This window comes from Heliangelus exortis, chromosome 1 (genome assembly GCF_036169615.1).
Source record: "Heliangelus exortis chromosome 1, bHelExo1.hap1, whole genome shotgun sequence".
Taxonomy (NCBI): domain Eukaryota; kingdom Metazoa; phylum Chordata; class Aves; order Apodiformes; family Trochilidae; genus Heliangelus; species Heliangelus exortis.
This window is the reverse complement of record NC_092422.1, coordinates 18,879,591-18,903,211: the sequence shown is the minus strand read 5'-3', so window position 1 is coordinate 18,903,211 and position 23,621 is coordinate 18,879,591. Positions and strand designations below refer to the sequence as shown.

The window sequence follows — 23,621 nt, the reverse complement described above, 5'->3', positions numbered from 1 at the left end:
GTATCTAAGTTTCATCAGAATTTCATGAAAGGATTCTTTCTGCATAATTCAACCATGCAGTCCCAGACAATTACTGTAGGATAATTTGAATACCACAGAGTCAATCTGTTAGTCATATTATTACTAATAAATTTGGAGCTTTCATATTGTTGCATAGTTTTTGAGTCATCTTTTCTGTAACTGAAATATCACAAATAATGTGTTACACATGTTTGCTTGGTGAGAATTGTGTTACCTTTGTTCCTTTGAGAAAGAAATGGATGAAGTTGGCACAGGACCTATTTTTTATTCCAGTTATCTTAACCTCATTCTTGAAAATACATATTGCAATTTTATTTATTTATTTGTTTGTTTGTTGGGAAGAAAAAAAAAAAGTACAATAGTCTCTGAGACAAATCATCCTGTTTCAGGATTTTGCCTTTGAGCAGGTAGAGAAGTCAGAGAATCATAGTATCATATCATAGAATCATAGAATGTCAAGTTGGAAGGGACCCCAAGGATAATCTGGTTCAACCCTTCTAATATTGTTGTTGAATCCACCACTTCCCCTGGGAGAGCATTCCAATGTCTGATTGTCCTGAAAGTTCAAATGGAATCTCCCCAAGTCCAAAAGAAAACATTCAAAGACAGTGATTAGTATAAGTATATACAGGCATATATTTGGTATCTGACAGGTCAGTTCTGGAGGAGGTTACTGGATCACTCAGATTGAACCACGATCCATATTTCTGGATATCCATTGGTCCCTGAAGGGATCACGAAGAATTTACCCTTCCCTTCATCACTACAGATGGGCTGGAAATTAGAACAGTGGTACATTGGATGTCATCACAGTCTATCAAATATCTGTTTGGGTACCTGGTTCATGCAGTGAAGGTTAAATACATTTCCTGATTGTCATTAGCTTGACAGTTTTCTGTGGTTTTAGCTCCCCCCACTCCCCACGTGGCATGTATCCATCAGCTCAAGTTTAGCTGGGAATTTTTTTGTTTATCAAACTTTCTGTTGTTCTAGGAATCTATGGTGTTACGGATCTAAGATGGATAACTGCTTTTCTATCTATTGCTGGTGTGTCCTTGGAAGGGGCAGGCACAAACAAGACTTGGTCCTGAAAAAGCAGTATTTCTGTACAAGATTCTGTATCTCATTCTGCATATACACAGAGTATTATGTTCTTAATGTGCAATAGTGTGAGTGCTAGAGTCCATATGAAGATGTAGTGTTAAAGTTGACTGTGTAGCAGCTCAAAGCACTGCCAGTCCATTTTGTGCAGCAGGTCTGGTTACAGCCATGGTGAGTGTGCTCCAGGCTCCTTCAGACTTAGTGCTGCCATTTCATGGAGTGGGCTTTTCATTGTGAGAATTAAACCTGTCATATGCTTCGGCCTCATAAATCTCATAAATCCATAAATCTGCCTCCATAAATCTTTTAGTTCAAGATTTTAGTGAAACAGTGGAGATGTTTTTCTCATGCTCACAGGTTTAGTATAGAGGAATGCAAGTGTTTAGTATGTATCACAAGGTACATCTCCCTGTATTTGCTGGTAAAACAAATACCAAAATTTTGTTGGTAAAACTAAACTGATGTCATAACCATGAGATATGAGTTGTATTCTTTCATTCAACTTACAGTTCAATAAGGAAGCATCTGGGGGAAGAGTGAAATGTTCTAAAACAAAAAAGTTTTCCCTCAGCCCCTTTACATACAGACGGTGTTTCTGTGGCACAGCAAAGAGCAATGATGAGTGTGAAGCAATTGAGCCATGGTGTATCCTTAGACCTTGAAGAGAAATGCGTGGTATAACCACAGTGATTCGTGACTGCAGCAGATGGACAGGGTACCTTTGCTGTGCACATCCCACCAGTGACCCAGGTGTGCTACACCTCTTGTCAGCTCTGCTTGATCTGGTGCTGTGCTGTACTACAGCTCTGCTGCTTGAGGATGCACACCTCCTGTTGCTCTGCTCTTGTTTATTCCAACAGAAGTCAGCATAAGACATAATGGCCTTGTGATCAATGGTTTTGTGCCGGACTTGCAAGCAAAATTAAGTATTTGCATAGCTATGCACTAGGACCCATGCCTGTGGCTTCATCCCTACAGCTAATCACAGGCATCCACAAAACTGAAGATTATTTTTGCATGTTGACTATTAAGCCTGCCCCACCAAAATTCAGACAAAGATAGACATAAACTGCTCCAACAAAAGGTGCCTCCCTTTAAAAATTAGTAGATCCCACAGTAGAAAATTGGTATAGGCAATGGCTGTAACTTTTTTCCCCAGAAGATTTATGATTCTATCAATACTACTGAATTAAATGACAAAGTTCTCAAGTTATAATGTAACTTTCGGCACTGAGGAAGTGTGAAGTCAGAAAGTTAGAGTGCCAGGATCTGTCTGAATCTGGTAGCTGGCAGCCAAGTTGGCTCTCTTTCTTACCATGGAAGACAACATAGAGATTACCCTGTCAGAACCCTTTAAGGATTGTAATGTGATCTGCTAGCAAACAGAAAACACCCTTGGGTCATGCCCATACTGGCAAGACCAAGTTCCTTTGAGGACTACCAGAATAATTTGCCAGTGTAGAGATGTCACTTCATGCTGTGATGTAACTTGCTCTTCTGCTAAGCATTGAATTAATAATTAGGCTGCTTTCAGGTACTTAAGACCTACCCGCTTTCTGGTAAAGGTGTCATTGTCAAAATTCCTAGAAGATATACTTATTTTCCTGCTGTGTGTCAAGAGCAAGTAATATATCAATTCTTTGGAAACAAGGGGCTTTTCAGTCTCCTGGGACAAATACATCAATTACTGACTTACTAAAATAATGGATATAACTAGAGTCTTGGCACAGAATCACAACATTGTCACAGTGGGAAAAGACCCCTAAGATCACCATGCCTAACCATCAACATTTCCCCCCAGTAAAATAAATAAAATCTATATATCAATATCTGTATCACCCTGCCCACTTGTCAGCATGCAAGTTATGTACAATCCTATGTGTGAAATCATGCACAAAATTGCAGTGAGTTAAAAAGCTTCCCCACAGCAACATAATAAAGGACAATCTTTGAAAGGCCAACTGAAATAGAATGCAGTTTGAGAAAGTGTGTCACTCACTAATTAGAGACACTCTCTCCTAAACTAATAATTAGATTCCTATTATAAAACTATTTTTTCTTTTTCCTTCCCCAAGACAATTGAAGCTGCTCAAATAACTTAAAACATTTTTGACGTGTGACTTTACTAATGGTGTTTTAGGGGAAACAGCATAAAGTGACGAGGACTTCCAACTATGGCTGCACCAAGGAGTGCAAGGAGCCAAAATGTTTCTCCTTGATGCTCCACTCCCAGCTGCATTCCAGTAGGCAGCAGGGCTGAGAAGGTTTTACTCTCTATGGAATCATTCATAGCTGGGTAAATGAGGATGGATTTGCATGGCTGTTTGCTGTCTGGATTATTTAAGTATGACTAAAGTGTGGAACTTTTCTTTGGATTCCACAGTAGATACACATTTTAGCATCTGTAGAAAGCCAAATAAATATTGAAGCCATTTAGTAGCACATTATGCTAAGTTATATTCTCTGTGATGCTTTTCACAGTAAACAAGCCTTCAGAATTCATCTTCAGACTACATAGTTTGATATATCATTTAAAAATGGAGTAGCTAAATCCCTAAGTATTAATAAATAAACTCAAGCCACAAATTCTACCCTTCTTCATTTCCTATTATTTGTATTTCAGTATCATACATAGTAAACTAATTCACATTTTGCAATATAACTATAGTTGTTTCCCTGTCTGGGTCAGGAAAGAATGTCTCTCCACTGTTGTTTGAAGAGGAACATATGTAACTACAAATTATCAAAAGACTTGCCAACACCATCAGAGGTTCAGAAAAGAATTTACATTTATTTGCACAGAGGCAGAACAATTATAGAACCCCTCTGTCACCCTCCCAGCTCTCCCAAACATATCTTCCTAGGGGAGTAACTTAATATGTATATGGAATTAAACATTTCCTCCTGCTTGATGGCACATGCCTTGCCTCACTTATACACTATTCTGGTGCCACAAAAATTCTTTGTGTCAGCTTGAAGGAAATAGTTCCTGAATGTATGTGCAGCCCAGAGTAGATCTTGATCTATATAGCTGGGAGTGGGGAATAACTGGGAAGACTTTGAATCTTCCCTATGGAAAGTCATTGTGAGCTAGTTAATCTCTTCTTCACTGAAAACCATTTGAATAAAAGGGCAAACTCCTTCTCCATAAATGTTCTGCCCATCCTGTTATTTTACTTGATGGCATAGTATTATGTCAAGACTCTAATATATATCCTAGAGCTGATTTTTTTGCTCTTAAGCAGATACTGCTGCAAATAAAGAACAGAAAACTTGCTTATTTATTTAGCATACTTACAGCTACGTGTGTTTGTTATTGTACTGATCGTACCATATTGTATTTGGGGGAGAAGTAGGAAACCTCACTGGTCTTTTTCAGTTCTCTGTGTGCTTAAAAATACTGTAATGCAAAAGGCAGTTTATAATTAGTATCATGACTCAATACTAGTACTGCAATTGTTCCCTCAGAGGACATGATTTTTGCATACCCTCCAGTTCATTCTGTTTTGTATTAACAGTCCACCTCTTTTCTCACGTCTCTTCCAGAACTCCTGAGCTGATGTTAAGAAGTGTCTTCTAGCAGGAGTGAGGGAAAAAAGTCAGACTGGCCCTTAAAAATACTCCTCCAACTGTGCCTGCTTCTAGGAATAAAAGGAAGAAACAGCAGCTTTCAGAATTCCACTTCTCCTCTAGATGACAAATATAAATCAAGTGCACAAGAACATACCCTGAACTTAGTTCAAGAAACTACACAAGACCTCCTTGCTTTCTGAGTCATATCCTATTAATTCCTGATTATAAGAGAATGGACTTCTGTGAACAATTAAGCAAGTGACTTTAAAAGAAAACTTGAAAAGTAGCATATGGTGAAGCACCCTTTGGGATTTCAGGGATGGAGTGAACGCTGAATTGTTTCACGTGCTTGGGCTTCCCAGTGCTCATTGAAGAGATGTTGAGCCCCAGAGCAAAGAAGATTGAAAAATAATAAATGCAATATTGGCTCCATGTTCCTATCCCAAAGGTATCAAAGAAAACAAGACAATGAAGATTGAGGACAAGAACAGGTAAAAAAAAAAAAACATTCTTTCTCCTGAAAGAATTTTCTGTTAGACTGACATGTTCTTGCTCAAACCCAAATGGTCAGTAAGTTAAAGACTGGGTCTGAAGCTTGCCTACTGCTTGTAAAAAATTGCTACTCTCAGAGGTAAAATTAATTTATCAAGTTACAAAATCATACACAGCTGTCAGACTTTGCTGCATTTACTTATGAATTTTCTCTGTGGAATTAATGATAACAAGTTGAAAAAATTAATCACTCCCATGAGTAGTCTAACTTTCGATTTACATGTACAATCTATATTCACTATGGCATTTTTTTTAAAAGAAAGTGGAAGGTTTCCTGCACTTGCCTAACTTTGAAGTCAACACACTGATTTACTGGGAGGAATGCAAAATCTAGCTCAGTTCCTCGTGTGAACGGTGTCTAAACAAATCTTGTGAGATAAATGCTATTTTGGATGTTACATTGTAATAAGAAGTGTTATTATTTGCTGTCAATGGGCCTGATGAAGACACCAAACTGCCCTTACCTTACAGCCTTGCAATCTGCAGGATCCTCACTGCTGAGCAACTTTAAGGCATAGCCTCTGCTTTTTCCTATGAATGAAGGCAGCTGATTTTAGAAAGTCATTATGAGCAACAGCTGACTTTGTTTCAGTGTTTGTTCTGCTGGCTGTCTGGGTAATTTTGTGAAAATTCATGAAATGTAAGGATTTCTATTGCAGGGTGACTGTAGGATAGAAAATTTGGGGATTTGAATCTCTCTTTTTTTCTTCTAGATCAATTAACAAGGTCCTTCTAATTAAAATTTTTTACACATGGAAATCTCTATGGTCTAGCATTGCACACGTAAGCCCTGCAGCAAGCTCTTCTATAATCCAGTAAGACATGAAGGTCTCCTGTAAAGACCTAGCCTTTAGTCTGCTGGTCAGCTTTGTTGGCATCAAGGACTGAAACCGGAGCAGACATGAAACAGGAAGAACTGTCAGGGTCAAGAGCTGGAAAGTATGGATTGTCCTAGATTGAGCTGTAGGGACAGTGTTCAAGCTGGAGACTGTACACTGGGCAAAGGTGGGACTGAATACATCAGGCTTCAGAGCTGGGAAAGGCAAAAAGATCTGACACAAACTTGACTTTCACATCTGAATTGCTCAATCTGCTCTGCTAAAAGCAGATGTCTTGCAGAGAGCATTATTTGTGCTTCCAACAAACTACAATTCTATATTTCAATACTGACATTCCTGGATTCTATCGAATTATGGGTTTTGTTCCATCAAGATCATAAATGGCAAATATCCTGTCATGTCAGCTATATAGGGATTTCTACTCATTTGGTTCCATGCAATTGCATAGGTTTTTTATGTAAGTCTCAGTTCAACAGAGTTTTCATTAGTCTATGTATTGGTATTTCAGAATCCCCAGTGGATTTTTTTTTATTCCAGTGTCAATCAGGTACAACAAAAATATTGATCTCAAAGTATTTTTACCTGAGCTTCAGCTTTAATATTGATACACCTACCTACCTTTAATGGTAGTCAAGTATCAATTTTCAAATCTGTTTAAAATTAGGGCTTTAGATACCTAACTTGAAGAAAATATCACAGTTTTAGAAGTCTCTTTTGCCCCTGTCATGTTGCACGAAGTTAGTTTGATTCTCAGATTTTGATGTATGCCCTTTCTCCAACATATCCTTAGTCCACTGCAAACAGATGCTTTAGGGGGCAGGGCTGAGTTTATGCTTTTAATTTTGTTTGTACAGTGTCTACAATAACAAGACTGTGCTCCCAGCTGGACCTTTGTGGAGTTTATGCAATATATTAAAAAACATTAGCTAAAGTACAAAGTTTCTTTCCAGCTTTTGAAGCTTTAAAACTCTTCCCTTCATTATATTTAGTACAATTCAGTTAATTAATGGTAATAGGGGTGCAATTTCCTTCATTTCCCATACTTATACCTCATCCTACCAGCATGCATATGCAACACAAATACTAAAAACCCCCTTTTTTTTGCTAAGTAACATGAACCTCTCCATAAAGTCTTGATTGATTGCATTCTAGATAGATAGGTTTTGCTGCAATGTTAGTTTGTGTTAAGCACATGCTGCAGTTCATCTGGTTACTATGCATCTACAAAAATCTTAGGGTACTGAAGTGCTTTAAAGTGGTCCATGATAGGAGAGAGTGGGTACAGCCACAGTGCAGTTTTAGTTGCCACAAGCCATCAGCTGCAACTCCAGTCTTCGCTGACAGTGAAATCCTTTCTTGCTGCAGTTTTTTTTTTTTTTTTCCAGCTTGCTTGCTTCTATTCAAGACAGGCAAAAGTAGGCTGATTGAAGAGAAGTTAACACAACTTTTGCACTTATCATACCCTTATTTCAATAGAGATTGTACCCATATTATAATAATAGACACTGTGTACTTAATCAACTCTTTCCATGAGTGTGTATGGGTAAACATGAATACATATGCATCATAAGTAAGCATGCAGTCTGCAGTACGTTTTAAAAATCTGCTCTGTAACCTCTATAGGTTTTATATTCCCCATTTTATTTTCCTTAAGTTTTGTAGAAAACTCCCTTGACTTCTAGATTTTTGCTTCTCTTGTGTCCAAATATGCAAAGGTACACAAGGGGCATCCCATATCTGTCCTAGCACACTGACAAAGATGTAAAAAACACTGATGACATTTTCAAAAGCACCCTTATCCCAACTAGTGGAAGTTCTATGATCCACTAGAAGCAGTTAAGATGTCTTTATGTCTTAACTTTGCTGAAGCAACAGGTTAACACACCCTGCATGCTGCAGATGACTTGTGCTTTTTGTCTCAGCTCCATAAAATTAGCTCAAACAATCCAAACAGCAGTAATTTTTTTACCTGGGTAATACCATCTGAACCAGGGGAAGGGGCAATTATGTAAGAAGTTCCACCAGTAAATTGGAAATAAGAGTGAAATGCAATGGGGGTATGTAAGGTGGAAGTACTTGATAGCTGCTTTATGTAGGAAAGGACATGCACATACAGCCTCTGATTCCCCAGGAATGATTCTGCAACTCTTGTGTATGAGGTAGTGTTTGAAGTGGTGTCTAATTGCTGCTATTACAGTTGTGTGACTGGACTTGTCATGTAACCCAGGAATCCCTTTCACTTCTCTGTGTTTTCCCAGAAGAGGATGTTCTGTCATTTCTTCCTCTTTTCCTCCCCTCCCACTGGTTTTTTTTATATGGCTCACGTTTCTTCATCTGTGCCACTCATCCTTCTGTTGCCTGAAGGATAAATTGTTGCTTGTATTTCTGTATAAAACTCTGTTATGAAGAAGGAGAACTGACTGAGAGCTAGTGAAGTGCAAGGAGTATCTGACAGGGTATTACTGGTTATCATTCACTATCGGATATAGAGATACTTGTAAGGGTGCTTGAAGTTGTGGATTTTCTTAAGATTTGCAATTTTCTTAAGTTGTACTTCTTTCTGTTTGATATTCTAATTTTCTCCAAAGACATAAGGCTCCATTCACTGATGCTTACAAATATTATGACACATTAGAGTATGATTTAGAAGCAATATTAGAAACAGTATTCATAAGCAATAGAGATAGAGTAATACTTCTTAAGATGTTTAATGTATGTGTAGTCTGGGACTGCTGATCTTATTTTAGCTATTGAGTGGATTTTCATCACTTATATAGAAAGATAATAGCTTCATTAAGTAGGAAGAATGAAGAAAAAAAAACCATCTTAAAGTACTAAGGAAAAAAATAATTTTGACAAGCTGATTACTGTGTATCCTAAACGGAGGCAAAAACCTAAGGCCTGGATTCATTATGGTATTTAGGAACCTACATTAGGGACTGAAATAAGTTTGCAGATTTAGCCTCTGCTTTTCTGATGTTTCAAGGTTAAAGTGAGTGTTCTAAATCTGGCACCAAAGGCTTTAAGAAAACCTCACCAGTAATTTTAAAGTATTGTTTATTAAACGATGTATGCCAACAGCAGTTCTTGCAACATTGTAGTCCCTCCTAATGTAATTCTCTAAAGAGAATTGAGGATTTTATATTTCACAGAACCACAGAATATTTTTGGTTGGAAGAGACCTTCAAGATCATCCAGTCCAACCTTTGACCAGCACTGTAAGCTGACCACTCAACTATGTACATTAGGACCAGGTCCACATCATTTAAATACCTCCAGGGATGGTGACTCCACCACTGCCCTGGGCAGACTATTCCAATGTTTGACCACCCTTAGAGTGAAAAGAAGTTTCCTAATATCCAGCCTTAACCTCCCCTGGTGTAGCTTGCATCCATTTCCTCTGGTCCTGTCACACATCACCAAAAAGAAGAGGCTCTCTCCCTCCTCAGTCCAACTTCCCTTGAGGTGGTTGAAGAGAGTGGTGAGGTTTCCTCTCAGCCTCCTCTTCTCCAGCCTAAACACCCCCAGCTCCCTCAGCTGCTCCTATGGACTTATGCTCCAGGCCCTTTATGAGCCTCATTGCCCTTTCCTGGACATGCTCCAGCACTTCTATGTCCTTCTTACAGTGAGGTGTCCAGAACATATTGAACACAATATTCAAGGTGTGGCCTCACCAGAGCTGAGTACAGAGGGTTGATCACCTCCTTATTCCTGCTGGCAGCAGTGTTTCCAATGCCACTGGCCCTCATGGCCACCTGCACACACAGCTGACCCATATGAAGTCAAAAATCAACCAATACCCTCAGCTCCCTCTCCAGCTTGCAGCTTTCTAACCACACATCCCCAGGTCTGTAGCTTACCACGGGGTTGTTATGATCCTGTGCAAGACCTGGCATTTGGCCTTATTGAACCTCATACAATTAACCTTGTCCCACTGATCCGACCTGTCTAGATCCTGCTGTAAGGCTTCCCTACCCTCTAGCAGATTGACATAGACACCTAGCTTGGTGTTATCTGCAAATTTACTGAGGGTGCACTCAATCCCTCATCCAGATCATTAAAAAAGACTTAATTAATAAAGACTTAAGTTAATAAAAAAATTATCACTATTTTGGCTTAATCTTTTGAATAATTTGAAATGCCAAGCATTTTATACTGGTGTTTTGTTACTTGTACCATCTGGAATAGAAAATGCCATGATTCTTAGCAATTCAAGTTTATGGAATGATGGTTACTCTCTTACAGTTCAGAATAAGTTTAGGTTGTCTCTTCAAGGAATTCAAGTAGTCCCTTCCTAGAGGTAGATCAAAAAGGAAATTTTATTTCAGCATTTGAGAATATTTTGAAATTTTATCATTTATTTGTGCCTTCTTGCTCTGCTTTTTATTTGCAAACAATAAGTTGAAAAAAGTTTTATAGGTCTCTTAAATACTTCCCACTAACATCTACTTAGTGCCACCAAAGAGCTGCTTCCATGTTAAAGCCAAATAACTGAGGGATCAAAATCATCAGATAGAAATAAATGGCTATTCCTGGTCTCTCTATCCTTATTTTTTATTTCTCTGTCAAAAGTATCCTGGTTTTGTTTTGTTTTTATATATATGTTTGACATTTAGAAACACATCATTGCAAAAGGAATAAGATAATACTTTCCTCCAGTTCTATGCCACAGTCATTCAGATATTTTGCCTCGAAGCCACTTATCATGGTTTCACATGAGGAGTGCAGAGCAGAAAAATTTGATTTAAACCCATTGCATCCATCTATAATAAAATAGCTTCAGCACATTACTTAAATTGTGTAACAGATTTTAGGGCAAGACTGGGTATTTTGTTTGAATCAAATCCTTCACAGGTCAGATAATTTTTTTTCTAGTCATTTGAACTACAAAGTACTATAGCTATTTCAGTGATTTCTTTTAAAAAAGACTTTGCTTGATTTCTCTCAATGGAACTATTCAAATAAAACAGAAACTCCCCAGCATTGGGTGGATTTCCAGTGAGTAGCACATGTGTCATCAGCAAATGGTAGGCTTATTCTCAAACTTCTTGAAAAGTCATTAGTAAGCAAAGATTAAGATTTGTAAACAGCCAATGACTCCAGACCAATGCAATCTGTAGTATCTGGCTAATGTCAAATGTATATATAGTGTAATGTTTAAGGCATCTGTTAGAAACACTTCAGGAGTTGATTTAAGATTGAAGGGAAGTACCTACTGTGTCACAGAAAGTTTTTATTTCATGCTTGGTGTGCACTGTTTCAATGTAGACGTGGTTGTTGAGTCACAGCTCCTTGCCTGCCAGCACTGCAGAATGTTATTTGCTGCACTGGAACTGTAGTGTTCTGCAGTCACTTTCCTTGTGCATTAGTGACCTAATAATGTTTGTTTCTTACCATGCCACACACTCTTTTTTTCAGTTTCCATTACATTTTTCTAAGTGTGGTGATAAGGAAGGAAGTGGCCTTTCTACTACTACACTTATTTTAAATTACTGGAAATATGAGGTCATTCTGCAGCACAGAATTTTCTGTTATCATGGAAATGTCACTATGAAAAGGGCTTTCATTTCATTGTTTAAAAATATTTTAATATTGCAGAGACTCTTTACACAGTTTTTTATTGCATGTCCTTTTTTGCAGGGGTTATATGACATCACTCTGAACCAAACAGAACCCTTGTTTATAGCCACAGGAGAATCTTCCATACATATATTTAAATTTAAACACTGTTCTACTTAGAAAAGTGGTTATTAAAATGTTATTATAGGAATTCCTATGTGTAGTATTAAAAAAAAAAATCTCAGATCAGTCATAATAATTTTGGATTTAAATATATGTTGAGCTTCCTTCTGTTTTATTTGGCTTATTTTAGCTTGATACATTTTCTGCTAACAGGATCATTTTGCCTTTTTCCCCCTTTCACAGGAACTCTACTCTCTGTTGCTACCAAGTAGCAGTTTTAATTCCCTGTTACTGAGTAAAGCCATCAATGTTTTAGTTTATAGCTGAGAAATGGAACTGAGGACTTGTTGGAATGAAATGGAGTTGTTGGCTTGAGGTCCTTAGTCCATCTTCCTGCTCACAGGAGGAGCATCACCAATACTGGATCAGGTCAACCAGGGCTAAGCCGTGGTCAGATCAGTCTGGATAAATCTTAAAAATACCCCGATATGAAGACAACCCTTGACAGAAGCAGGCTACTCTCCTAATGACAGCTTTACCTTGTCCAGTGTGAAACCTCCCAAGAGGCAGTTTGTTGCCATCGCCCCTTGTTACAGTCTTGTATACCAAAAAGAGTTCAGTTCCATAACCTTTGTAACTACAGGTCAGGCAGTTGCAGGATGTTACTATATTGCACCTTAGCTTCCTCTTCATCAGACCAAACAAGCCCAGCTCCTCCATCTTCTCCTTGCAGGTCACCTGCTCAGGGGCCCTGAAGTTGTTAGTGGTCCTCTGTTGGGATGTGGAAATTATGAAACCCAAAGCATCACATTCTGGATACAATATACAAAATCTAACCCAGTCAGCACTCAGCATATACTCACTTCCCCTGATCTGTGGGTCATCCTTCTAGAGAGGACATGATGACAGCTCTCTAGAGCTGCTCTAGAGTCTGCTGTTCAGCCTGGAATCCCCCAACACCTTTGAGTAGGGTTGTTATTTAGCCTGTGACTTTCCAGCCTAAGCTGAGGCACAGCCCATGGTCCCAGGTGCAGATATTAAAACACTATGAACCTTGGGGGGGAATCTGTTGACCCCTTCCACAAGTTTCTCATGGTCTCCTAAGCTCATGGGGAATGCAGATAAGCCAAAAGGCTGGAGCTTGAAGACTGATGTGCCCAGAAAGCCTGCTAGTTCAATTGACTGATAAGAATCACAGGGATCATTGAACTGCACTGTTCTTTATCACATAAAAACCCAATTTAACTAACTATTGGTCATCTTATTCCAAATGTTATGGTTTTATGAAACCTATATCTAACCTAGTAATGATGACAATATCCACGTTGATATGAACACACAGAAGTTATGATTGCTCATATGCTAATTAAGTCCCTGCTGCAGTACTGCTACCTTACTGGCCACCAGCAGCTGAAAATGGCTACCAGAGAAGCCATGGTACCATGTGCCACCCAGCTGGTGACTGAGAGGGAGTACCCATGCTGATGACAAGGGGCAATTGTCACTGATCTATGGGTGCTAACACCAGCCTAAACCAGCATTCACATGAGGCTTCTTTACCTCAGGCATGCAGCAAAGCCAGGGTCCTCCTCTTCAGCAGCTAGATCTCCAAATGGGATCTATTCTGAGCTTTCAGAACACCTTTACCAAGCCTGATTTGTCACAGATTTTACTAAAACTGGTGATCTCTCAGAATGACATTGCACGGGTCACCCAATCAGATATTTCCCGATTCATCTTGTCATTATATTATGCAACAATCATAAATCTTTAGCAGACCATACCTTTCTACTGTTAGTTTTGACAAATCACCTTCAAGGACAATTTATTTACTTTTTTATTTTACCAGCCACCTTGCAGCACAACAGTTACTTCATTTCTGTACTAATCGTCTTAAAGCCTGTCTGATAGAGTTCAGGGATCAAAAGAAAGCTCTTATCACTTGGATACAAAGGCCTTCTGCAAACTTGCTTTGAGTTCATTGTCATCATCTAGGTCACTGGTGAAGATTTTGAACAGTATCAGGCTTATCCAACACACGTGCTTTTGCCAGGGTTCAACTATTTAATGAAACTTCTGGATCTCAAAAACTTCCCATCCACCCAACTTCCAGCCCGTGCTTCCTCACCTTCTGGGTGTAATGCTGTAGGAAAAAGCATGAAAAGCCATTCTCAGAGGGAAAGTGTATTTAAACCAGCACTTTTCATTTATCTACATACTTTAGTCATGTCAGCATAGAAGGCAATTATGCTGGCTTAACCCTTGTGAATTCAAGTTCAGTTTTTCTGATTACCTTTTTGTCCCTCAAGTATTTCCAAGTGGATGTTCCCCATATCTCTTGGTGATCTCCATATCTCACCAAGATTTATGGACCTTTAATTCCTTTCAGCCTCTATTTAGCCGTTCATGATTATAGGCCCTTTTTTTCTTGCCACAAGACTCTGTTGATCACTGTGCTTGATTGCAGCTTTCCTAGATGGCCTTGTTGGCTTGCATTTTGAACACCCTCGAGGGAACCCCATATGCTCATCCAGACCTCAATACGCACAACTTATCTACATAACCTCTTAATTGTTGCTCAGTTCTCATCTTTGGCTGCTCCTCTGCTCTTCAGAATTTATCAGGGAGAGGGAGCAGGCTTTACCTTTGAAGGTTAACAATGCATTAAGTACTTCCATATTTTCCATATTGATGGGCATTAGGTTGTTTCTTCCATCCATCTCACAATTTTACAGAGCTCCCTTTTGCAGCTGGCCTACCAGAAATCACTAAGGTTTTGTAGAGACTGAGTTGACACAATCACAACCACCATACCCTTACCTGTGAAATCTTCGGAGATGGAAACAAGTTTTTCCTATTTTCAGGAGAAAGAGCACTTTCCAAAAGTCTTTAATGGCATGAGGATTTATCATGTACGCTGTGAGATAAAGTAGAAGATCAACACTAACAAACATTCATGATCAATCACTTGCCTGACAAGTAGCAGAAAAATGAGTTTGTGTTCTGAATCCTTGAGAAGCATGAGGTTTATCAGTTCCTTTGTACCATGTGGTGGTACCTGAATGCTGGGAATTAAGAGAGCGCCAGCGTGCTTCCCTGCCGAGGGAGGAACTCTCATGCCGTAAAGTCCGTGGATGTCTGCCACAGCCACAGCTCCAGCATCCTCATGCCATACATGTACCGCTGCTCCAGCGAGACCACGTCCTTCCCCCTGCCCATGGCGACCGGGCTCGCTCACCCGCCGGCCCTGACAGGCAGAGGGAGCAACGAGCCCCTCACCCGGGCACAGGGCCGCGGGGAACCTCCCGGGCTTGGCGGAGCGGGGACATCCCGTCCGCGGGGCCTCCCTGCGCGGAGGCAGAGGCGACGGCCGGGCCGCCACCCACGGCGGGAGACCCGCTGAGGGGCCGGGCTGGGAGAGCCGCTCCCTGCGGCTGCGGCTGCTGCTGCTTTTATAGAGTCTCCGTCTGCCGCTCCCCCCTCTCCCTTCCCCTCCCCTCCTCTCCTCTCCTTCCTCTTCCTCTGCGGCGCAGCCCTTTTGCCCGCCGCCGTGCGCAGCCCCACCCCTTCCCCGTGTGGGGAGCGGCGGCGGCCGGAGCTAACGGTGCTTTGTGTGCCGCGGCCGGCATGTGAGTGGCACCGGGACGGGACGGGAGGGGAGGCCGCGGGCGTCTGGCACTGCGGGAGCGGCTCCGCTCGCAGTCCCGGTGGCTCCTTACCCCCTGGAGAGGGGGGCAAGCGCCCGCCCGTCTATCCCTGTACCCGCGCCAGTTCCGGCGCCCGTCTCGGGCCTTCGGGATGCCCGAGGGGGAGGTGGTGTGGGCACCGGGGCAGGTGTCTGCGTGTCTCTCCTCAGCTGATGTCTGTCGTGTTGTCGCAGGCTGGCCCGGGTGACTGTCCTCCATGACTGCCTGGGCTGCAGAACCTTCGAGCTGCCGCCTTCCGCGGCGGTGGGGGAGGTGAAGGCGCGGGTTGACGCGGAAGCCGCCTTCCCCCCATCCCAGCAGCGGCTCTGGCACCGCGGGAGAGAGGTGAGCGGGCGCGGCGTGGGGCGGCGTGGCCACCTCTGCCTCTCGGGTGGGCTGGCACAGCGCCGTGCTGGCGGTCTCCACCCGCGTGCCCTTCGCATCTTGCCAGGTCCTCTGGTGCGTGGGCAGCGCAGGGTGTGCGTGGGCTTAGGTCCCATACACAAGGAGGTTGTTTGGACAAACAGCTACCCCCGGCGCTGCTCTTGGTGGTAGCCTTCATCACTGGAGTTTTTGGTGTCTTTTTTTCTGACATAACCCATACGCTTTATCCTCTTTTTTTTTTTTTTTTTTTTTTTTTTTTTTTTTTTTTTTTGGTGGGGATGGGGGGTGAGGGGCTAGGGGGACAAGGCAGAGGGAGCAGAAGATTCACCTGAGAGTACTGGTGGGCGTGTTCTGGCTTCCTTTCTATTTTTAATTCATTTCCTATCTACTTGCCAGCTTTAGCGAGAGAGTTGACATTAACGTGACAGGAAACACAAGTTAAAAATTGAGGTCTGGGCTCAGGAGAGAGTCGAATGAATGTATGACCTTGTTCAGCTGAAGGCATCAACCTGGAGTCACTGTTTCAGTAATGCTTGGTCACACTTTTGGGCAGTGGCAGCCAGGAGGTATTTATGGTTTGGGATGAGTAGAGACAAGTAGAGAGGGAGGATGTTAGGTATTAGCATTAAAAATATCCAGGAGACATCAAGAAGAAGGAAAGGTTTCAGGGAGACCTTATTGCAGCCATTCAACATCTTGTAAAAAAGATTGAGAGAGACTCCAAGGCCTGTTGTGACAGGACAAACGACAGAATAACCAAATTTTCTCAGGTACAATTTTTATACCAAAAGATGAACAGAAACTAGGAGGTTTAAGTAATAGCTTAACACTGTAAGGAACTATTAGAGAAAGAGATACTGAATTTTACTTAACATCTGTAAGTTTGACATAGCAGAATTAAAAAGAAAAAAGAAAAAAGATTTATGAACCAATATTCTGCTACATCAGTATTATAAGAAATAACTTGATCACTGTAAAAAGAACTTCAAAAGTTTATAAAAGATTTCAAAGTGCCTATAGTACAAATAACCATATATGTATTTTATTTACTGTTAAAAAAAAAAGTCTAAATATGTATTACAATCTGCTTACTGAATGTTCCCTACTAAAAAAAAAAGTTTTCTGGGGCAGACAGGGTGCTGCTCAGATCTTTGCTTTGTTTTAGAAAATGTGATGCAAAGCTCCTTCCTCCCAGAACAGAAAGGCCTGGAGAGAACAAAATCAAGGAGACACAAAATCACAAAAGAAAATAAAAGATAAACTGCAAGGGCACTTTGTTTCAAATCTAAGTACTGAAAGATTACTTGTGTTTCCCATGTAGGTTCTTGACACAGCTTCTGAAGCAATACAGCTATTAACATCTAGTTCTTTCCTGGCATCATAAAATGGTTTTGGTTGGAAAGGACATTGAAAGATCACCTAGCAGCCCCCCAGCATGGGCAGGGACATCTTTCACTAGAGCAGGATGTTCAGATGTTTTTCCACCTGGCACTGAATGCTTCCAACGATGGGGAATCCACAACTTCCCTGGGCAGCCTGTATCAGTGTTTCACCACCTTCATCCTAAAAACATGGATGATGGGTTACGTCATTCTGTGTCTTCTTTTTTATTTGGGGAGTCCTGAGCAGGTCATATACCCAGTTTAAGCTACTTTACATTTTGAAACAAGGTCATTTCAAATATAACATTTCTGTTGGAATTTACAATAAACACAATGGTGTTAATACAACTTTTTATTATTAATGGTTAGTAATTGTATACATACAGCAAACTAGGTCCTTTGCTTATTAAATGTAATTAGATTTTAAGCATCTATGGCTGTGTAACCACTACCTTCATTCTAGAGATTTGCTTTTACCCATTGAATTGAAGTAATCGTCCTGAACTTTGCTATAAACTGAAAGTAATGTCCTAAAATTATTTCAGTATGGAAATTAATTTGATTTGCCTCAATTTCTAATTAGCACAGCACAACTTCTAATTCTACATTTGTAATGGTAGTATACATGGTAGGATACCTACAATGGTAGGATAATGTCATATACAACTATTTTAACATTATATCGTATATGACTGGACATATAATATAAAACTAGAATTGTAAAAACTATATTTGCTAAAATTACTGAATAGTTTATCCAATGGCTGCTGAGGAATTTTGTTGCTTAGTTTGCCCCATTTTTTGCCACCTGATTTTTCAGGGGTGTTTCTGTGGTATACTGTTGTCTCTGTGCATTTTATATTTCTAGCCGCTTTGAGATGATTCTGCTTGGTTTAAAACTCCTATGGAACTGCATATCCATCTGCAGTATTTGGAGCACAAAGACCATACAACTTCCTTCTATGTTTATTTTCTTTGTGGGCATGCAACTTACAAAAAAACCTGCTTTAGTTTTGTACTTCTGCAAGTTCCCAAAACATAGAAATTTTGAGTTGTGAAAATGGGATTGCTCTTCGTGTGCAATCGTAGGCATTTTTCCCACTTGACTTGTTTGTGACTGTTTTTGTTTTGTTTTTTTTTTTTTTGGTTGGTTTTGGGTTTTTTTTGTCCTCTTACTGACAAACTGATAGTTCATCTGCATAGTATCATTAAGCAAAGGAGGGGATCCTGGTCCTCAGGGTTTGAAAGTGCTGCTCAAACTGAATACTGAATATTTGAGAGTATTTGTATGCATTTAGATAAAACCAGGCTTCATAGAATAAGTGAGCAGGAAATGAAACTACAGTAAAATATTGATGCCACAGAATGTTCTGATGAATATCTGTCTTATTTTTTTATTTCAGTTATCTGATGATACCAAGATTGCGGATCTTCAGAAGTCTCAAAATCAAGTTTTTCTCAAACTTCAGTCAAAAGGGTTGAAAGGAGGAGGTATGAAAAATCCCTTCTCTTTTTCTTTTGATTCTGGTCCAGGAAAATTGATCTTTTAAGTGTCTTGGTGTTTAATTTTTATTTGTAATTTCATGTGTAGAAATTAGAATATCCGCAAATATTTTAATGATTTAAAAACTTGCCTTGCAGCAGCATTATTAGCTGCCTTGTCTCATAAGTTGGATACTTGTAAGCAATTCAGATACTAAAAGGGTATCTTTTCAGTAACCACTGTTTGGAAAACTATGGCATTGGTAAAAAGCTTGTGATTTGTTATGATTTTTTGTTTGCTTTTCTTTGGGCTCAGTATGTTTAGTTACATTTTTTATAACAAAAATTGTAGGCATATACAAGTATATGTTATCTTGATACCTGAATATCTTCAGAAATTAATCAGCAACTAAAATCTATAATGTTTATGTTATTATTTGCTAGCATTAACATTCTTTTAACAACATACTAAAGAAAAATCAGTTCAGCCTTTGATAGCATGCAGTCAGTCATGATCCCTAGGTAAAGTAATTTTTGTGACATAGAGTACAGCTGGTTTGTTTGTAAAATGTTTTGTTTAAAAACTTCTGCTTGCTTGCCCAAGTTAGACTTAGACAAGACTGGTTTCTTGATTTTAGAGAATTTCTCCTAAGAAATGCCCAGACTTTCATGCTTTTGAGCAGTTTACCCTGCTATGGAAGTTTGAGTATTGGATCTTGACCTTCATATATTTCATATACTGTAAAAGTAAAAACAAAAGTTATAATATACTTTGTACATTTTAAGCTGCAAGTTGCAATTTCTTGAATTTTTTTTTTTCATTGATACTATTAATTTACATTAAATAAGGATACAAAAACTTTGTAAAGACAAGATGATGTTTGAAGTTTTCACAAGATACTTCCTCAGGCAAATATATCTTTTATCTATCCACTTTCCTGAAGATCCCATGGGTTTGGTTTTTTGTCTAACATTTTATTCCAAAATATGTTTTTGGACATAAAAAAAAAAAGTAAGAGTTTGAAACTGTGTACTTAATAAACACATCTATAGAGAAAGGGAGGGAGAGAGAGAATAGTTATTAATAACTTTAAAGGGATGCATGTGGCATCAGTAGAGTCTGTTCTCCTTGTGGGGATTGCATCATTAATGTTTGTTTGAAGCACATGTTTCAGAGGTTTGGGTTTGGAGAGCTGCACTTGTGTCTCAGACTGGAGTTTCCATGGAAGCACATGGACCTTTTAATTCTGCAGTAGACTCTCTCTTAGGTCAGGACTTCATAACACTTGGTAGTACTTTCTGAGACTTTTTTCTCTCCTGTGCTAAGGGAAAGGTAGGACCAGGCCCAGCACCATGCTATGCCAGGAGAGGAAGTATACACCAAAATATACCATGACTGTGTACAGCTGTTGGGAGGGGTATAAAAATATATTACAGCCACTGCTGCCCTAAAATACTGTTTTGCTACTTAAGCAACTTTAGAAATTGCTACATTTGAAAATCCAGTAGTTGGTGTATAAGTGATGCAAACACTTAGCCCTCTAATTTATTTTATCTAGATACGTCAACAGCATGTTGACATTATTATCAAGACTGCTATTTTAATTTTTTTAATGAAAATGTATGTAAAGTGGTATTTTTACAGTTCATTTTGGAAATAGAAGGTTTTACGGTGTCAGGCCTTGAGTTAATTCCCAGTAATTGTTTAGTGAGTTGTTTTTTTGGTCTGAAATATGTACATGGTAGCATAGTACACAACATTTGTTTGTTTATTTGTTTGCTTTTAGGACGTTTTGGACAAACAACTCCACCACTTGTTGATTTTCTTAAGGATATTTTAAGAAGATACCCAGAAGGAGGACAGATTCTTAAGGTACACAACAAATAACATTTTTAGCAGTTATTTAATATGCACGACATAATATCATTAGTTTAACACTTTCCAGAAAAAATTGCAGTTGTTGTTCTTTAAATATTTGTTCTAGTACAGGATGTAGATGTTTCCATTTCCGTGGACAAGGGGAAGTCATTTGTGTGTTTGTTTTTGGATTTTCTTTTTGTATTTGATACCTCTGCGTTTGCTTGTCACAGATGCCATTGTAATTTATAAAAAAATAGAAATCAAATGCAGATGTCATGATGTTCTTTGTATCAGTGAGATGTCTAAAATACTTACTTTTCTTATATTTAGTTGTTCATCTCTGCTATAAACTGTGGTAGAAATACATAATAGCTTATAAATATTTTTGGAAGGGATTATCTTAGTGTAAAGTAACAATAACCTGGAGACTTTAATACAAGATTTTGTGGTGGAATTTCTTGGTAACTAAATATATTTTCCCTAGTGACCTATGACAGTGTCACAAAATTTAATCATTAGATTACAAACACTTTTAAGATGGGAATTTTTGAGTAGCTTTTGGGAGACTTGTACTAGAGTGGTAAGGGTAATGAATCCATCAGTCTTGTATAGGCTGAGGAGTGTTTTTAGTCTAGAAATTCACAGGATTTCCTGAATTGAGGTTGGTGTTCTTTATGGTGTTTTACCATCAGTCCATGAGACTTTAAAGAGTGCAACAGTAGGACACATTATCCTGTGATGCTCTGAATTTGAATGTTACATGTAAATGCCTAACAAGGGGAATGGCAACACTGATATAAGCACTAAACAGCTTTCCAGTAAATAGGATGGTGAACTGGTAGAATTAACATCACCTTACTTTAGACATGGCTGAAGCATCTCTTCTATGAGGAAGAGCTGAGTGAGTTGGGGTTGTTCAGCCTAGAGAAGAGAAGGCTTCAATGAGACCTTGTTGTAGCCTTTCAACATACAAAGTGGGCTTATAAGAAAGAGAGAGAGACTTCATACCAAGGTCTGTAGTGGCAGAACAAGGGGGAATGTTTTTTTAATTGAAAGTAAGTAGGTTTAGATGTGATGTAAGGAAGCAATGTTTTAGGATGAAGGTGGTGAGACACTGGCACAGGTTGCCTGGAGATGTTGTGGATGCCCCATCATTGCAAGTGTTCAAGGCCAGGTTGGACAGACACTTGAACAACCTGCTCTAGTGAAAGATGTCCCTGCCCATGGCGGGGGGGTTGGAGTAGGTGATACTTAAAATCTCTTCCAACACAAAACCTTTCTATGACTAAAAAAATTACAGGTCATTCTAAATTTGTCAAGTACACAAGGGTGAAGACAGGTACTTGTAGAAAATGGTTTGTAGCTTCTCTGCTAGTATCTGGAACTGACTGGTTTTGGGTTCATCACATGGATGTTAGGAGATTAATTTCCTTGGTATGCATGAGTACTAGTTTCTAACTAATAGGATTTGGTACAGGTACCTGTTTGTATGAAACAAATACAAATGGTGATAGGTGATAACAGTTACTGCTGTATCTTGGAAGGTTTTCTTTGCAACTGTGGAAAGAGAACTTGATTAAATTTAGTGTGAATGCTTAAGATAAGTGTATCTTCAGTTGTTTTGGCAAACTGCATCCTGGCTGTGTTCTGAGCAGTGTCTGTTTTTATAATGGGTGCTTACATTTTTACTGTTTCCCAATACTAGTTGAATCTGTATGATTCATTTGGATCGTGAGGGGTTCAGATCTTCTTAAAAATTTAAACCAAATTTCTCATCCCAACACGAAAAAGTAAGATAATGCCCTTAGAAATAAGACAGGTAAATGTAACAATGGTTATGTTCTTATTCCATGGTTCAATATTTAGACTTCACAGACTGGTGGGGAGGGATTACTACCAGGAATTTTGCTGATCTGTTAAAATTGATTTCACTGTTTGCATTCTTCAAATACAATGCTGTTACAGCTGAATGGAGCAGAAGCTCTATGTGCCACAGCATGCCTTCAAGTCTATGACTACATGGTGTTTTTTGTACTTATTATTTAATATCTCTGGAAGCTTTGGCTGCCTTTCTGTATCTGCTCGAATGATTGCTGTAATATTTATTTTAAAAGAATGGCATGGCTTTACAATTAAATACCTTGTGGAGATTTTTAAAAAAATAATAGTATTTATGCTGATCTGTGGGTATATTTCTTGCTATCTTATCTTGCTTCAAAATTATGTAGAAGGGACAATATAAACAATATATTTTGGTTCTTGTGTGCTCTCTATGCCGTAAAGACTGAATATATTGTCACAAAGTGACAAATCAAGCAGTTACAGTTTTGAAACCTAGTTAGTAGATAACAATGAATTTATTTTACTGTCAACATTATATCAGAATACAACCTAATCTGAGATATCTCATGCTAATTGTTGTATTTTTATAAGTGTGCCACATCCAGTCTCGTTTTAAATATCTCCAGGGATGGAGAATCCACTACTTCCCAGGGCAGCCCATTCCAAGGTCTGATCACCCTCTCAGTGAAGAAATTCTTTCTAATGTCCAACCTAAACCTCCCCCGGCACATATGTATCTTTGAAGCCCTTATACATTTGGTGATTCATTGTAAATAGAGCATTGTGTGAAGCTCTGATCCTGCAGTTACTTATAATCCTGCTTATGTGGCTGCAGTATATAAAACTATTCATGTAAACAAGACTGGATTGGCATATTTAGTAATGGTAGAATTTACAGAACTTGTTTATTCACATTTTAATTGCTAGAGTTTTCCATAGCTCTCACCAGTACTAGTACTATTTAACAAATAACAAAAGTGAACAAAATCCTCTCTCTGGTCTATGGGCTTCATTCAACAGGTAAGCTCTGTTGGTTCATCATTTGCAGTTACTGTTTTGCAGCCCTTTGCTGAAGGGGTATTAGAAGCAAACACTGTTTCTTTCCATGAACCGAATGATTGGATCATACTATAAAATGTTACCTTAAACAGAATTCAAGTGATGAAAGGAAGAGAGTGTTACTTTTTTGCCTCACTGTTGTCTTCGAGCTGTTGCA

General features: G+C 39.2%; 1 protein-coding gene across 4 annotated transcripts in view; it reads left to right on the top strand.

Moving 5' to 3' along the window:
- Positions 1-23,621, top strand: part of SACS (sacsin molecular chaperone) — a 59,117-nt gene that overhangs the window by 10,574 nt on the left and 24,922 nt on the right. For 2 of the 4 annotated variants that reach the window (XM_071735812.1, XM_071735794.1), the window contains exons 2-5: positions 4,669-5,186; positions 15,649-15,799; positions 18,624-18,711; positions 20,490-20,575. In XM_071735812.1, coding sequence (XP_071591913.1) covers positions 5,164-5,186; positions 15,649-15,799; positions 18,624-18,711; positions 20,490-20,575 — 348 coding nt within the window. In that variant the 5' untranslated portion in view covers positions 4,669-5,163. Of the gene's footprint in view, positions 1-4,668; positions 5,187-15,293; positions 15,398-15,648; positions 15,800-18,623; positions 18,712-20,489; positions 20,576-23,621 lie in introns of those variants that run through there. The other 2 variants (XM_071735822.1, XM_071735802.1) reach the window with 2 other exon arrangements.